Below are 15,425 nucleotides of genomic sequence, written 5' to 3' on the forward strand. Positions count from 1 at the left end.
TCAAGTTAATCTCTGAAAGGAACAGAAAAACAAAAGCAGTAATCAGGCAGAGAGTGGAGAAGCTGGGTGATCATAATGCATCTAATTGCTAGGAGCTCAAGGCAGCAAATGGAAGTAAATCCTTGCATGGGTTCTGAGGACGTGTGAATAACTTGCCCTGAATCAGAGGAGTGATTCACGTCAGCAACTGGCTTAGATTTATGTGTGTTCAGATCTTGTATCTCTGACAGGCAGCTTCTTAATGCAAGTTGATATAATAACGGGCTTCTGCCAGAAATGGCTCTTGGGGCTGTTCTTCTCTGCCCTTGTGCAATGTGCAGATTTGGGGAGTTTCTGGTGCAGCTCCCCAGGCTGGCTCCACAGGGTCAGGCACAAAGGGCAGCCCCAGGATGGCACGGTGAGGGTGCAGGATGGGGGTGCCCCAGGCCATGTCCCTCACTTTGGGTAAACCCCGGTGGCACTGGGAGGGCTGGGGCATCACAGCCCACTGAGGATGAGCTGCATCAGGGAGACAAGACAGTTAGATCCTGACTGTCATGAAGAAGCTCAGGGAATGATACATCTCCCTCCTGATACCTACCTGCAGCCTTCCCCTGCATGATGCCTGCCCCTGCACTGTTTGGGGGGGCGTTGGGATGAGCAGTTCCCACACCCTGTCCAGGTCTAGGTATGTCAGGCTGGTTTGCAGCATCTTGCTGCCTTTGCTTAAGCTGTACCACACCATGGGACCTGTCCTGCGGCTGCTCATTTGCAGCAGCCTGGGCCTGGATCACCAAATGCAGATGCCAGAAGGCTCCACCAGCAGGTGTGTGACCCAGACCAGTGCTAATGATGGATGGCTGCCGTTACCCAGCCTTGGGGGAGCCATCAGAGCTGCTGCAGAGCACTGGGGTGTCCTCTTCAGCTTTCCCTTCTCATTCCAGGTGGAAGCATTTAAGAGGCCGTCCTTCTCCGAAATCCTGGATGAGTTGGAGGATGTCGCAGAGAGCCTGGAGCCTAGGAGGAACAATCAGCTTTCGGGCTGAGCTGCCTGCCTCCTGTGAGGCTTGGCAGAGAGTCGCCCAAACTGTAAATTAACTGTCTGGGGGGTCAGGAGTGAAGAAGGAAGGTGGGGAAGGGAAAAGCTAAGTGATGCACTGGTGTTTATTTAATCATAGGCTTGGTCTCTAATTTCTTGGATGGAAAATATGGTTGAAAATGAAGAAGGGACTTACCAAGGGTGTATTTTTCCTAGCTGAGGTTTTTAACAGATGTAATTAGGACACTGAGCAGCCTTGTCTGTTTGCTTGTTAAAAGCAAATGATCCTGGAGGGACCTGAATTCCCTTGAGGATGCTTTCCAAATCCCCGACAGAAACATTGTCCTCTCCTGCTTCCCTGTGCCCCCTGGACCCAGGGCCTTCCCCTTCTCCATCCCCATGGCCTTGGGAAATCGCTTCTCGTGGGGCTGGGGTCTGTGAAGTGTGACGGAGAGGGGCTTTGGGGTGCTTGATGAGCCTTGGGGTCACCTTATATTTCAAAGCCTTAAAGCACCTATCTGGCAGCCTTGCAGGAACACGTATGCTCTGTGAGGTCTCTGGTTGGATCTCCTGGCATTGCGCTCGGGGCGCACCCAGGCACGGAGGCATCCAGCAAGGTTTTGGAGAGTCAGCCAGGGCCACCCATGGGGTGCCGACCTGCGGCGGCTGAGGCGATGGGGAGGGTGTGCCTTATCGAGAGACGAACTAACCGACTAATATCTCCTCTCAGAAAAGCTTTGTCAGACACGTGTCCCAGCATCACAGCAATCTGGATTTCTGCCCGCCGCCCTCGACTGAGGCTCAAAGATGGAGGGGTCTGCCTCCACCCTTCTCATCCCGCTGCAAACACAGCAATGAGCACAGTACTAACAGCTTGTGAGGCCAAAACGGGGGAGAGCTGGGTCCAGCATCTCACCCATTTCTCTGTCTGGCCCAGCACCCATCGCTTCCTTGGCAATGTGGGACGCCCTCATGGGACCCAGGGCTCAGGCAGCCAGGAAAGGACTTTGTTTTGATACCGTGTTTTCTTCTGTGGGCCAGAGGAGGGTGCTGGGTCTGCAGATCCAAACCAGAGGTGGAAAGAATAATGACTAGAAGTGGTCTGGCATTGCAAATTAAGAGAAATAGGTGAGCAGTCAAGTCCCTGCCCACAGATCAGCTGATTGCTGGGCCATTGGTCTGAAAGACGTGTTCTGCTGGGACCAAAATGTTTGTGGGTGTAAATAGGTGTAATGTCTGTATAGTGGTGGAACTGTGGTTCTGTTCTTGTGGAATGTAAGCTCTTGGAGCAAGGATCATTCATCTGTCCACCAAAAAGTATTTGTACAGTGTTTAGCCCAATGGGCTTTCAACCTACAACTTTGAAGTCTGTTCTCACACATAGTGGTAGACCTACCTGGGGGCCTCATCTCAAGCTCTTGGAGCCAGATTTGGTGTCATATATAGCCCAACATCTCTGTGCTGTGGTGCCTGCACAAGGGAGTGTCAGTGGTGTGCTGAGACAGAGATGTAGTGGAGGAGCACGGTGCGTTTTCATCAGGGATCATAAGGAATTGGGAGCTGGCTTGAAATGCACTGAATGGCACCAGGCTAGATGCATTGCTTTCACAAAGCCTTTCCCCAGCCTTCCCCATGCTGACTGGTCTGCCAAGCTGGAGTCTGTTCTTCCTCTGCCCCCCTGCACAAGAGTAGACTACAGGAAGATCCCTCAACATACCAGTCCCTCAAATGGCTTGTTATGGGGTGAAGGTGTCTAGGGTCACTTCCCTGTAGGGCTGCTCCCTTGCTGGCCACCCTCCTCCCAGGACCAGCAAGGTTTGGTGCTGGTGGTGCCCTGCCACAGACTGGGCTGATCCTTCCTCCAGCTGTACATCTGACTCTGGTCCTGCAGAAAAGCAACTGTGGGGTGGGACGCAATAGAAAAGTCCTGTGGAGTTGTGTATACTTTGGTGATGCTGTGGTATGAAGGAAGATCTTTTGGTTTTATTTATCTGCTTGGGAGTAAGAAGCCTGCTGAAGGATTAAACAGATCCGGGGCAGGGGGATATTTTCTGCACAGAGCACAGAGGATAGCATTAGCCAACACGGTCTGAGCTGTGATGGATCAGAACTGTGTTTCTTCTGGGCTTGCCATGTGCCCCATCCACTGTCATGGTGAAGGCACATGCTGGATCTCAGGTCCTTGCTAGAAGGACCTTTGGTGCCTGCTGCAGGGGCAGGTGGGACTGAGACTGTCTGCAGGCACCATGTGGACTAGAAAAGCCAAGGTTGGGAGTCTGCAGAGAACACCGGTGGTCTGGGAAATTGTCTGGTGCATCTCGTGGATCAAGAGTTTCCCTTCACTGGTCAGAATTGGAGGGAGAGGTGAGCATGGGAAACCTGCCGAGATGCCCTCCAGGTACGAGCCCCTGTGCTGGGAGCACAGGGCCTGGCTTCCCCACGCCAGTCTGATGCAAAGTCCAGGTCAGTGGTTGAATTTCATGTCTTGGAGTCCTGGCACTGAACTGAAGCAACTGCGATGATGGGTGGTGCAGCAGGCTCGCTGTTGCTGGACCTGACCAGTAGCTGCCTCCTCTGCCTCTCTTCCCTCTGTTGGCTGCTTGCTCCGCAGGTGCTGATGGCACGGACCCGGCCATGCTGCGCCCCACGGGCCATGCGTTCCTGCATCCTCCATTGCGTCTTCGTTTGTTTGTTTTTATAAATGTCATTTGGGAATAAAGTCTAGTGGTTCTTTTCCACATCAGCCCTGGCTGCTGTGTTTCATCATCCTGGGTCTGCTGAGTGGTGCTGCCGAAATGCTGTGTTTCCAAGCATAGGCACCAAACACAACTAAACAAACAGCTGCATGCTCTATCAGCATAGCTGGCATAAGAAACCTTTAGTTAAAAGTAATTTACAGAAGAGTTTTACCTATGAGAGAGTGGTATTTTAAGTCCATTGCCCCCCTGTGCCCTCTGTTTGTGGCAGGGTCAGCTGGTGTCTTAAATCACCCCTTCACTTCGGTTGGGTGGGCACAAGGTAACAGCAGCAGCACAAGCATAGTGCAAAGTGTGTTGGATTCATCTTTTCCACCCCAGCAGCCCATAAGCCAAAAGGACCAAACCACAGTGAAATGATTTCCCTTCCCCAGCTGCAGCTTGTTTTATGCTAGTCATACATGGCATCAGTTACTCTTCAGATGCAACCCTCTCGCAAGGACACCTCAGAAAATCAGAGGAAGGTGTTCACTATGCCAGGACCACTGGGTCTGCTGCATCCAAATACAAACCATAGAGCAATGCTGAAGCTCAGTTCTCTGAGCTCCTCACAAGATAGTCATCAGTGTTAGGTAGGAAGAAGACCTTTCCTTCCGAAGTCTGGTTTCGTGAAGTCAATCAGCTTTCAGATTTACAGCTGTGAAATCTCTGGGCACTTGCACATGGCGAAAGTGCTGTGTTCCTCCCTGGAAAGAGCCTCTATGCAGCCCTTGGAGGCTGGCAATAATCCCATGGGTGGTTTGGACTGCTGGGTCTTCCCATGTCCCAGACAATGCAGTTGAGGCAGCCCTGACCTGGCCAGGAGGCTGGCTTGGGTGGGACCTGAGAGGACTAGTTTGGCCCCGGTTTTGCTTCCCGATGGCTATGCATCAATAAGCCATCAGAGATGCTTCCAGCCTCTCATCCAGGCTCCCTGATATGTCAGAAACCAGGTCTTCTCCCCACACCCCATAGCCTGGCCCACCCTGCTCCTCTGGTGACTCCTCAGCCTCAATTGTCATTATTTGCATCAAGGGAAATGTCTGGAGAAGCTCCAGGGACGTTGTCATTTCTAAGCTTCAGGGTTGGCCCTTTCCAGCTCTGCTAATGAGCAGAAGAGAGTTTTCTAATGCAAAATGCAAACCTGATCCGTGAGCTTTCCAGGGCACAGAGAAAAAGCCCTGAGATGAGCAGTGGCCAGGATCAGTCACAGATTGGCTGGGGCTATTCTGCTTTTCTTCTGGGGAGCCTTGGCAAGAGGACGGAAAGCAAGAGGGACTGGATGGTATCCTGACAGTTTGGGGAGCATATTCCTTTAGGACATCTCAAGTCTGTTCCCTGCCTCTTCCCCCCACTGGTCAGGTGTGAGAGCTGAAGGAGGAGTGGGAACCCTTCTGTTGAGGAGAGGTGGGAGCTCTGGGCTGGTAGTATGTGTATGTATCTAAGGAACTGGATCCTGACCTTAGTGGTTCAGTTGCTCCTGGCTGGAGTCAGTGCAAGCCCTCTGTGACTGCTGCAGGCATGGTGCCTGGGATGGACCATCAAGCCCAAAGACCCTCTGCCCCACATGTCTGTATCAGCATAGGGAGCATTTTCTTCCCTTGCAGTGGCTGGGGCTCATGCTGGAGGGGAAGGAGTGCCAGCCTATGCTCACTGCGCCAGCTTAGGGGACGCAGGAGAGTTTCACTCTGCAGCCAGGTCCAAACCACCTCACCTAGCACTGGTGATGGCTTGTCATACCTGAATATTTTCCTTATGGAGTCAGGTGGCAGTCTGGGAATATTGACTAGATAGGCTTGGGTAAACTGTTCTTGATGTGCTCTTAATCCCTCTAACATCAGTGTCCTTCACGGACTAAATTTAAATGTTGAAGTTTTCTGTGTAGTAAGTGGAGAAGATAGAGGAGAACAGAGAAAGGGGATTCAGCACTTTTAGCTAGGTTAAAGCTGAGGATGTCAGCACCAGCTTGTATGTCTCTGCAGAGGAGTCTGTGGTTCTGCAGAGCTGTCTGCGGCAGCATCTTGGGCCTCTCTGAGAAGCTGCTCATGGACAACAGCATCAGTGGCTCATTGGGTGAGACACAGCTGGATGCTGTGGCACCTTACTCCTGCTCCTGCTGAGGGCACGTCAATCTGACTGGGAGTAGGAGAAAAAAAACCCAGAGCTCCTGAAGATGGGGAAGTGACTATGGGACTTTCAGTGTGTGCTTCTCTGTTCAGACACGCACTTTCTCATGTACCTGAAAAGAAGAAGTGAGCAGGGACGGGACCTAATGAATAGGGAGATGCAAAACCTCAGGTTTATTTCTTAGCGCATCATTGACCTGCTGTGGTGTGCTGTGTGAGTGGCCTCTTTGCTTTTCTCACCCACAAGGTTTGGATTCAGTGTTGTAGGGCTGGACATTCCCTTGCTACCCATCTGTGCAGTACGTAGTGTGATAAACCTGGGATCATTAGGAACATAACAGAAATAAATACTCTGCTTCCACTGACTCTGGTCTGTCCCTGCAGTGAGCAGTTAGCACTAGGCTCTCCTCCCCTGCGTCAGCTGTGGGGAGGAGTCCAGGAAGAAGAGACCCTTTAACCAGTTCTGCTAATAGTCAAATAAAACATCACACAAACTGGATGAACTGCCTTTATCCACCAGGAGATAGCCTATCTTCAAATGCTACTGGAAAAAAGATGAAATGGAAGATACTGGCACCTGCTGGCGATTTACGTGATGTCCACTTGTGCAAGGCTTGACTTGGGACTACTGTAGTGTCTTGGACACATGTTGCTGGACAGACTATTTTGTATCTAGCTCTTGGTCCACAGTGGCTGAGGAATGAGATCTAGAAACATGCCCTGGAGGAGTGGCTGAAGCTGGCTCTGGGCCCAGCTGCAGCTGTGTTGTGGTGGGAATTGCTGGGCAGCACTAGTGTGGTTCCAGGAGCTGAGGTCCCACCTGAGGTCACGCCTGTTGTGTGAAGCAGTGGGGAGGGAGATGGCAGTGCTGACAGCCCTGTGCTGGAAGCTCAGTCATTTCCATGCTGGTCTACATTGTGGCTCCATCACAGCCTGCAGGGAGAGAGGTGGGCTCGAGAATTCAATGCCTGTCAGATGGCTCTTGGGTCCAACAGAAAAAGAGGCTGCAAGAACACTGGAGGCTTTATATATGTGGATTAGACTGAAAATTACCAGCAATTACCATTTAGGGTAATAATATCTGAGAGCTTTACTGAGATGCAGTAGCCTCACCATCACTTGGTCTTTAAATCAAGGTAACACACTTCTCAGAAAAAAGTGCTCAGGCTAAGTCAGCATCTGTGGGGCTGCTGGAGATAGTCCAGGGTGAGAGTCTGGAGCTCAAACCAGCACCGATTTCTGGTCTCTAAAAGTCTGCTCTAGGCTGAAGGCACAACCTGTAATATCCTTCCTGGTCCAATTTTACCCTCAAACAACATTATGTTTTGTGTCTTCTCTTGTCTGTTGAGTGGCACATGTTAGTGCTAGTCAGACACCCTCTTGCCAAGTCAAACTAGCCTGAATTTCATTTCCGTTTGCTTATGGGAGTAATGGTATTCTTTGCCCGTCTTCCAGTTTATGCCATCAGCATAGCTCCCATGAACGCCCAGCCAGTACATCCCATTGAGGTTGGAGTAATGGCAGTCATTATACCACCATGCTCCCTTGTATTCTCTTGCACAGTTAAAGGAGCTCATGTCGTTGTCCTGGTCTGTTGTTGAAAATGGCATGTCCTTGTGGTATGATAAAGAGTCTCCTGCAGAGAGTACACATTCACAGTTACTGCAATAGGGAGCACGAAAGGGAACCTAATGTGTCTGTGCACCACTGCAGGGCATCAGTAGGCCTTGCTGGATGCAAGGCAGATTTCATAAATCCTGCTGTTCTCTTGGTTGCCCAGGTTTCCTCCTTGGTCCTGGAGAAAAGGAGTATCCTGAGCTCTGTTAGGACTGCTAAAACACATGGAGAACTTATCCATGCCTGTGAATCAAATGGGCCAGATTCTACTCGCAGTTACAAGGGTGTCTCTTCTCTTGCAGTGCTCAGATTTTTCTGCAGACATACCTAGGTCTGGACTGTCAGACAGAGTTGCAGTGTACAAAACCACATAAACCCAGAGCACTGCTATCTCAAGTGTTGGTTTCGCTCATTCCTGCAAGAGGGGTATTGAATTTTGCAGAGGATTTGTTTGCTTTTTAAAGAAAAACAAAACATCAGGCATTAAGAGGATGCAGTGTTGATGCTGCAAGTATTGAACAGCACCCCAGCCCTGAAAATGCCAGACCTTGTGGGCAAGTATTTCCTTCCAATGTAATTGAAAGCAGAACTTGGCCCAGCTGCTGCAGAGCTGTTGGGGAGGTTACGTTGGATGAGGTGCTGCTTAGGACCAGGCTCCACATTTGCTGCTAAACCATCTGGCTGGGCTTGTAGGTCTGGGTCATACTCTGTGGGTGATGGGTGTCCCTGTCCTTCCCTGCACCCAGAGGTCACTCAGCACCTGGGGTACCATGTCCATTTTTAAAAAAATGACCCAAAATGTAGGTGGTACAAGGAGTTTGCATGATACAGCTCTGCACTATAAATGCTGAACACTCCTGAAAGGCGCTAGAAAACAGCCTTTCCCAGTGAGCTGCTGCTAACTTACCAGCGTTTCCCCCAAGGAAGTCTCCTAGAACCAGTTTGTATTTCTCATTCTCTGCTAAAACTCTGAATGAAGCGTACTTGGCAAAATAGTAGTTGTTTTCAAAGTCTCTCAGGTCAATGCGGAGTTCACAGGGTCCTAGAAGAGAAGGTGGACAGCGGTGCTGCAGGGCTGATGGTGAGTACGCACCTGGATTTCAGGGTGGAGGGTTTAAGGGGCCCTAAGCTAAGTTGAGAGGAGCTTCCACTACTTGAGAGATTATGATTTATTTGAAATTCCTGCAGAACCTCCTGTACCTGTGATGGCTTTCTTGTGAAGCACCTTTTCTGATCCGATGTTGGGTGGTCATGGGCACTGAGAGTTACACACCCAGGAGTCCTGCACACAACTGTGACTCCAAGGCTGTGTGTGAACAAGATTACTGCCATCACAACCAGTCCTAGTAGGAAGATGTGTTAGCCTATCTCCAGCATAGGTCATGCGGTCAGCTCATTCTCTTCCCTGGCTCCTAGTTTTCTTTTTTTTAGAGTGCAATTCCCTGTGTGCAATGGGCTGCAAGAGCCTGCATGCTGTTTAGGATTAACTGTTGGGGCCTCAGCTGGATGCAAGAAGTTCAGAGTCCTTTAATGACCAAGTGTGATGCAGGGGACTCTCAGGGCCACAGTGCGGGCTGGAGACAGACCTTACCCAGCGAGGTGAGGAAGTGGATGTTGTCATTCCCCAGCCAGAACTCTGTCAGCTGGTTGCCAAAGCCTCGTTTGTATGAGTCCCAGTCTCGCAAGAAGTTCACTGACCCATCCCAGCGCCTCTGAAAAACCTGCAGGAAAGGAGAGCCTCAGCCCTGCCAGGCCTCCCCGTCCCCCTGCCCCCAAAAGCATCCGCAGTGCCCGCGGGGCGCAGCCCACCCACAGCAAAGGCTCCCCCTGCATCAGGACACTCCTGTGGGTCTCTGGGGACCAAATCCCAGGGGAATCCCTTGCTCACAGATCTCCTCCCTCTGCCCTTGGAAAAGAGGAGGAAATGATTCGCTGGTTTAAGCAGGGAGTGGGTCTGTGGTGCTCAGCCTGCTCCCAGAGACATCTCCCAGGAGAACCCCCTGCATCCACAGGGATTCACCCAGGCTTGCTGACATGAACCTCGGCTGTCCCCTCAGTGTGTGTTTTCCTCCCTCTTTGTTTCTATTTTGGTGCCATCCTTTGCAGCCTTAACAAAAATCACTCTAGGGACATAGAAACCTCCTTCTCCTCATCCTACTCACAATCCATCCTCCGCCATCCGTATCCATGTCGCAGAAGACAGTGGTGGCATTGCAGCCTTGGGGGTAGATGGTGTACCAGCCGCTCAGGATCTTCCCTTTACCAATCAGCTCTTGGCAGTTTCTGGCTTCTGTGCAAACCAGGGAAAGAGAGCAAGTGGAAAGAGTTATAATGTGCTCACTGCCTCCGGGGAGCACATCAGCTTCATGCCCTTAGCTGGAGGCTTTGAGCCCTTCAGCCTCCCAGCTGGCTCTTTGCCCTTCAGGACTCTGGCGCACACCTACTGGGAGCCAAAACCCACTGCAGTTTCTGAATCCCTATGTCACAGGGGAGATGGGCACCTTCTCATACATATATATTATGTATAAATTTATTTTTCATCCCAAAAACCACACCTGGTGACAGAAGCTCAGATTCACAGATGCCGAAGGATTGACTGGAACCGTCCCTATCAGACATCCCAGCTTACAGCCGTGTCTGTGACTTTCATAGGGGAAAGCCTTGGGATATGATCTGGGCCCATGGTGCTGGTGGTGCAGGTGTCTGAGTGTGCTGTATTTGATGAATGGACACACAGCTGTGCCAGGCTGTCTTGTGGGCATGGGTGTCCTTCCTAACGCAGGGGTGGTCCTGGACTTGGCCTGTTCCTTATTAGTCAAATGTTTTCACATAACCAGGAAACATAAAAGGGCAGAGGAGTGCCTGGGGCAGCAAGGGGCTGGTTCAGTGGCATCCCAGTCTGTCTCTTTCAGGTGTTACAGCAGCTCTGATCTGCCCGAGCCTCTGCGTGTGACTGTGGCCCTATGGCATGCAAGTGTAGCCAGAGCAGGTTGTAGCTCTGCTTAGGCTTTAGCTCATGGAGACAGATGGGTCAACTGAAGCTTGTTTGTTTTCTTTCTTTTTTTTTTTAATGATTAAGTTAATCTGAGCACTATCACACACGTGAACTCTACATCTACTGAACTTGCCACTGCAAGCATGGTGGTATAACTGCCTTTGAAGTAGCAGCATGTCTATAGAGGTGTTTCTAGTGGTTTCATCTTGGAAACCAGGACACTGAGGCTCTCAAAAACTAAGACAGACCACCTCCAGGACACACAGAGGGCAGGTGACTCAAGTAGTGCTCAGAGGACATGACTTTCCTGGCCTGTCTGGATTACAGAGTAGACACAGAGAAGCTGCAGGTGGCTGTGAGAAGCAAATGTTTTAACAGTGATATTTCCTTACTCCATCCTTCATGTGTCACTCTGAATTTGTTTTTATTGCTGCCCTGTCTTGACTTCTGGTGCAGGGAGTCCACCATCATCTGCTGTGCAAAGCCAACGGTGGCATGAAGGACCTAGGATGAAACTCACCCCATGTTTCTGGAAATCCAGGCTCTCCTTTCGTTCCTGTTGGACAAACAACACCAACAATTGCTCTTCACCTTCCACACCCTGCCCTCCCCTCCTCCAGCACTTGGCATAATTTGCTTTTCAAGGCAAATCTTACTGCACTGGTAGAGGGTTGTGATGTTAGGGGAAGTGTTTAGCTCATCTGTGCACACAACAGAGGCACAGAGAAACCAGGCAGGAGGAGTAACTCAATATATGTTCTGCCCTGGCTGCTCCTGGGCCCACCAGAGGAGACCCACGAGCCCATCAAAGGCCCATGTCCACAGACCCAGGAGAGCACAGAGGGACAATGGCAGGTGGGAACCCAAGTCACAGAATCCTGTAATTACAGTGGTGACAGCACCCTCAGTCACTGGGATCATCTCTCCAGGTCACCTGGCAGGCACACGGGGTGGCTGCCAGGGTGGTGCGACACATTATAGATGCACAAGGAGTAGCAGCCTTGCCTCTCTTGGGCTGTTGGACCCAGCATGATATATTTTCCCCTGACATCTGATTTGGGGCTGGGAGGTCCAAATGGCAAGACTGACACAAGATGTGTCTCTGTTGGACCTGGATGCTCTGCCTGTTACTGGCCAGTCCACAGAGTTGGGTACCAACGTTGCCAGTGAGTCCCATTGGCACACGTGGGACAGGAGGAGGTGGGTGTGGGAAAGAGGAGGAAATGCACCTGCGGGAAGGCAGGGTCAAAAGCCCCGAGAGGGGACTGGGTGCTGCTGGCAGAGGGCTTTAGTCAGTGGTTTGGGAGCAGCTGGAGCAAATGTGCTGAACTAGCGACCAGATCAGCAGCACTTGGCCCCCAGCTATTACAAGCCAAGCTCCAGTGAGGGAAGCCGCAGCGCAGACAGTGCTCAGCGACACCTACCAGTGCCCCTCACATGCAGGATGATGGCATCAGAAAAAAAACCAACCAACCTTGTTTTTCCCTCTACACTATTGCTAGTGCTGGTAGAGAGACATGTTCCTCTGGCACTAGCAGCGACTGAGTTTCATCAGAGCCTCTGCCTTTTGCCATAGCATGGGAAGGTCAGAGGTCTGCCCAAATCTGGCTGGTCCCTCAGGCTGGGGTGTGTGAAGCCCTGCGGTTTCTGCAGCTGATGGTGCTGCCCAGCAGCATGAGGCACCTGAGCTGGGGGCAGCCCCTGCTGCTGAACGGCTGGTTTGGGAGAGGAGCTGCTCACTCCACCCAGACCAGGGCTGAGCCTACAATGGGGCACAACTGTCACCAAACAGTCCCATCCAGTACCTGGTGGGGTACTTTTCTTTATAGTTGCTCCCACCTGGTGCGTTGTTCCAGACAGCAGAGGATGGAAGTTTAACTAAACAAGCTCACATGATAAATTCAGTGCAGCATGATTTACCTTTTGGTCCTGGGAAGCCAGGCTCTCCAGCTGCTCCTGCAAGAAACAAGAGGAAAATGCTCAAGAGGAAAATGCTCATCACAGATGACTCAATGTGAGTGAATTACTGCGGCTTCCACAGTGCTCTGCTGAGTGTCCCAGCTAGTGCTGCCACTCCAGCCTGGCTGCTGTCTTGATCAGCCGCATCTCTCAGGAACAGCAGGAAGAGCAAGACACAGGGAGGGGGACGGGGACGGGGACAGGACGGGGAGAGAACTGCTGCTTTGGCTGCTAGAGTGTATGGGGGATTCACAGCTCCTTCTCAATGACTTTTTGTGGGGGCTTTTTGTTTTCAGTCAAGGACCTGTGAGATTCTGGGCACTAGCTTCTTTTTCAGTGGGTTCATCCATCTCCTGCTGGGGTTTCAGCTGAAGTCTTTGGGCAGGAAATAGCTACATATTCAGCATGCAAAGGGGCTGTTTTCCCAGCTAGTCAGTGCACCGGTCCTCAGTTCCTGGGTGCCACCTTGTGCTGGAAACTGGTTTCTTTAGAAGAGACACTTTTCCAATGTCTGCAGCACACAGATCCTGCTGAAGACCTTAAGCACAGACTGGATGGAGTGAAAGCTGATTTCTCAGCAGACATCTTCCTCTTTTCAGGCTCATCCCATTGCAAAGAAACCCCTATTTCCTCCTTGCTTCTCCCTGTGCCAGCTGTTTCCTGGTTGTTTGATCCCATCCTTCTGGTCAAGTGGGCTACAATGGCACTGCATGCTGAGTCCAGGCCTGGAGGCTGCTGGAAGCACTCATCATTGTATCTCTGCATCAGGCCTCCTGGCCGAACCACCCCAAAGCTCCTCAGAGAGGGGGGCATTTGGGCAGGTTTGTCGTAGTGGAGGCAGATTAGGGTAGGAGTGGGGAATGGGGAGACATCTGATTTTAGGGGGCCGCTAAGGGTCAGTGGGGAACTTCAAGAAGAAGAGTAGTATCTTCCTCTTTGATGTGGTCCCACTCAAGGACACTGTTTCTAGTACTCATGCCATGCAAGAGCCATACCCCCAAATCCTGCTTTGCTTATGCTACTTCAGGGCTGTTTCTTGGACTATGACCAGCTTTACAGTTCATCTCTGCAGAACAGGTCTCCCAATGCATGTCCTGAACTTAGGTAGATTTATGGATTAGAGCTGAATATGTTATGCATTACCTTTTGCACCAGGTGGTCCTGCTTTCCCAGGGAGTCCCTGGGCTCCCATTTCTCCTGTAAGGAAAGACTCAGTTTGTATGTGCACATTGTAAACTGACCAGAGGGGAAATGATACAGAAGCCCAGGCAGCTGCACCTTGGCTTTCGCAGAAACAAGGAAGATGGGTTTTGTTAATTAGATTCAATCTTGCAACATATCTTACTCCTTTTCTTCTGTTGAAGCTACACTACACTGGTACAGCCAGTGTAAGTCCTAATTTGTAGTTCATGTATGAAATCCTATGAGCTTTGCACATCTTGGAGCCAGTCCATGGATTTTGCAGCGGTGGATCTGCTCCCTCTCCTAATGTGATTCACCTTCTCTATGAGCTGGCTATGAAAACCCTGAAGGACCCCCATCTCCCTTGCTTCCTGGGGTAGCGGGAGCCAGTACAGTTCCCAAACTGTTCCCTGGTAGACATGCAGGAGCATAGCAGCCTCCCTGCCACCCAAACTATTCCATAAAGACTCAGAAAATGAAGAGATGTTTTTAATGTAGAAGAAACAAGTGAGTTATGACACTTCACACCCCAGGACCACTTCAGACTTGTGACAGGACTCAGGAAAAAAAAAAGATGACTCCATGTGTACCAGCACATCTCTAGGTGGGGTGTTTTCCGCTCCTATTCGACTCTCCAGCTGCTCACAGAAGCCTGTGCCAGGCCAGCCACTGCTCCAGCCTCAGCTTGCTTCCCCTACCCAAAGCAACAAAGCCATCTCCTATCACTGTGTCCATCGCTGCCTTTTGGCGCCTCACCTTTTGTTCCTGGGAGACCTGGTTCTCCTTTTGGGCCAGAGGCACCTGGGATCCCTGGGCATCCTTGCAGAACGGCGAGCCGGTCAGCGTTATCCAGTCCCACTATTCTCACCTCTGAGGAAATGAAGATGGTCTTCATGGAGATTATTAAGGCTCTGAATGTCTTGGAGAGGAAATCGAACCCTCTGGAGTTCAGGAATAGTGCAAGCAAAAGCAATGAGGGTGGGAGTTTGGACGTGTTGTATGGATTAACAGACGGCATTGAGGATCTCACATATTAGAGGAGCTAGACACTGAATCTCTCTGGCTTCAGGGGAGTTCAGTGGGAGAGGAGGCTGTTACAGATGACATTACATGCATGACAAATATACTGTATCTTAATAAAACAAAAGCTGAGACGTGCCTTGGGAGACTGTTGACAGCAAAGCGACATTGATGGGTCTGTGGACAGTAAAGGTTCAAGATTCCTCACACCAGGTCAGTTTGAAATCACCCCTATCACCTTCCTGAGGAATATAGACAGAAAGCTGTGTTGTGCAGCGTCCCCAAGCTGCCAGGGTGCCTGGTACCCCGCAAGCACTTGACTGATCCTTTGTATTGCTCTGCATCCTTTAGTAACTGGGCCAAGGCACCATGAACAAAAACCCTTAACCAGGATGGAAAACCTCCACTTGGATGGCCTGTTCCTGAAGATCCCACTGGTGAGTGGTGGAGGATACTACATCTTTGGTTGGAGCCATCAGTTTTATAAAGTGGCTGTTGAGACTTCATCCTCCCCCCTACCCTCCTCCCACTTGCAGCTGAATTAAAAAATGCATAGAAGGAAAAAAAGCCCCCCCCCCCCCAAGCTCCTTGTGTTATGGGGGGAGATGAAATAGGCTGTCTCAGTGGGATGGCAGGAGGATTTGTGCCCCACTCACCTGGGCAGGTGTCCTGGGCATTGCAAATAGTTGCTGTTAGGCTGAGCAGGGCCAGGAGGGTTGGGGCTGCCCTCCCCATGACCGGCACTGCTCTCCGCTCTCTGCACAGCTCCCGTC

General features: G+C 51.0%; 2 protein-coding genes across 4 annotated transcripts in view; one reads left to right on the forward strand and one right to left on the reverse strand.

Moving 5' to 3' along the window:
- LOC140661323 (dual specificity testis-specific protein kinase 1-like) overlaps positions 1-3,741 on the forward strand; it is a 43,473-nt gene extending 39,732 nt beyond the window's left edge. For 2 of the 3 annotated variants that reach the window (XM_072883273.1, XM_072883272.1), the window contains exon 9: positions 924-3,741. In XM_072883273.1, coding sequence (XP_072739374.1) covers positions 924-1,025 — 102 coding nt within the window. In that variant the 3' untranslated portion in view covers positions 1,026-3,741. The remainder of the gene's footprint in view (positions 1-923) is intronic. The other variant, XM_072883274.1, reaches the window with a different exon arrangement.
- A 3,519-nt stretch (positions 3,742-7,260) lies between these two features.
- On the reverse strand, positions 7,261-15,397 carry FCN2 (ficolin 2). The gene is made up of 8 exons (XM_072883111.1): positions 15,309-15,397; positions 14,389-14,502; positions 13,603-13,647; positions 11,014-11,047; positions 9,659-9,794; positions 9,088-9,217; positions 8,404-8,538; positions 7,261-7,515 (listed from the first exon to the last, which is right to left on the reverse strand). The coding sequence occupies exons 1-8, from the start codon at positions 15,385-15,387 to the stop codon at positions 7,268-7,270; spliced, it is 921 nt and encodes a 306-aa protein (XP_072739212.1). The 5' UTR covers positions 15,388-15,397; the 3' UTR covers positions 7,261-7,267.
- Between the last annotated feature and the right edge of the window lie 28 nt (positions 15,398-15,425).

The sequence above is a fragment of the Ciconia boyciana genome, chromosome 18 (assembly GCF_034638445.1).
Source record: "Ciconia boyciana chromosome 18, ASM3463844v1, whole genome shotgun sequence".
Lineage (NCBI taxonomy): Eukaryota > Metazoa > Chordata > Aves > Ciconiiformes > Ciconiidae > Ciconia > Ciconia boyciana.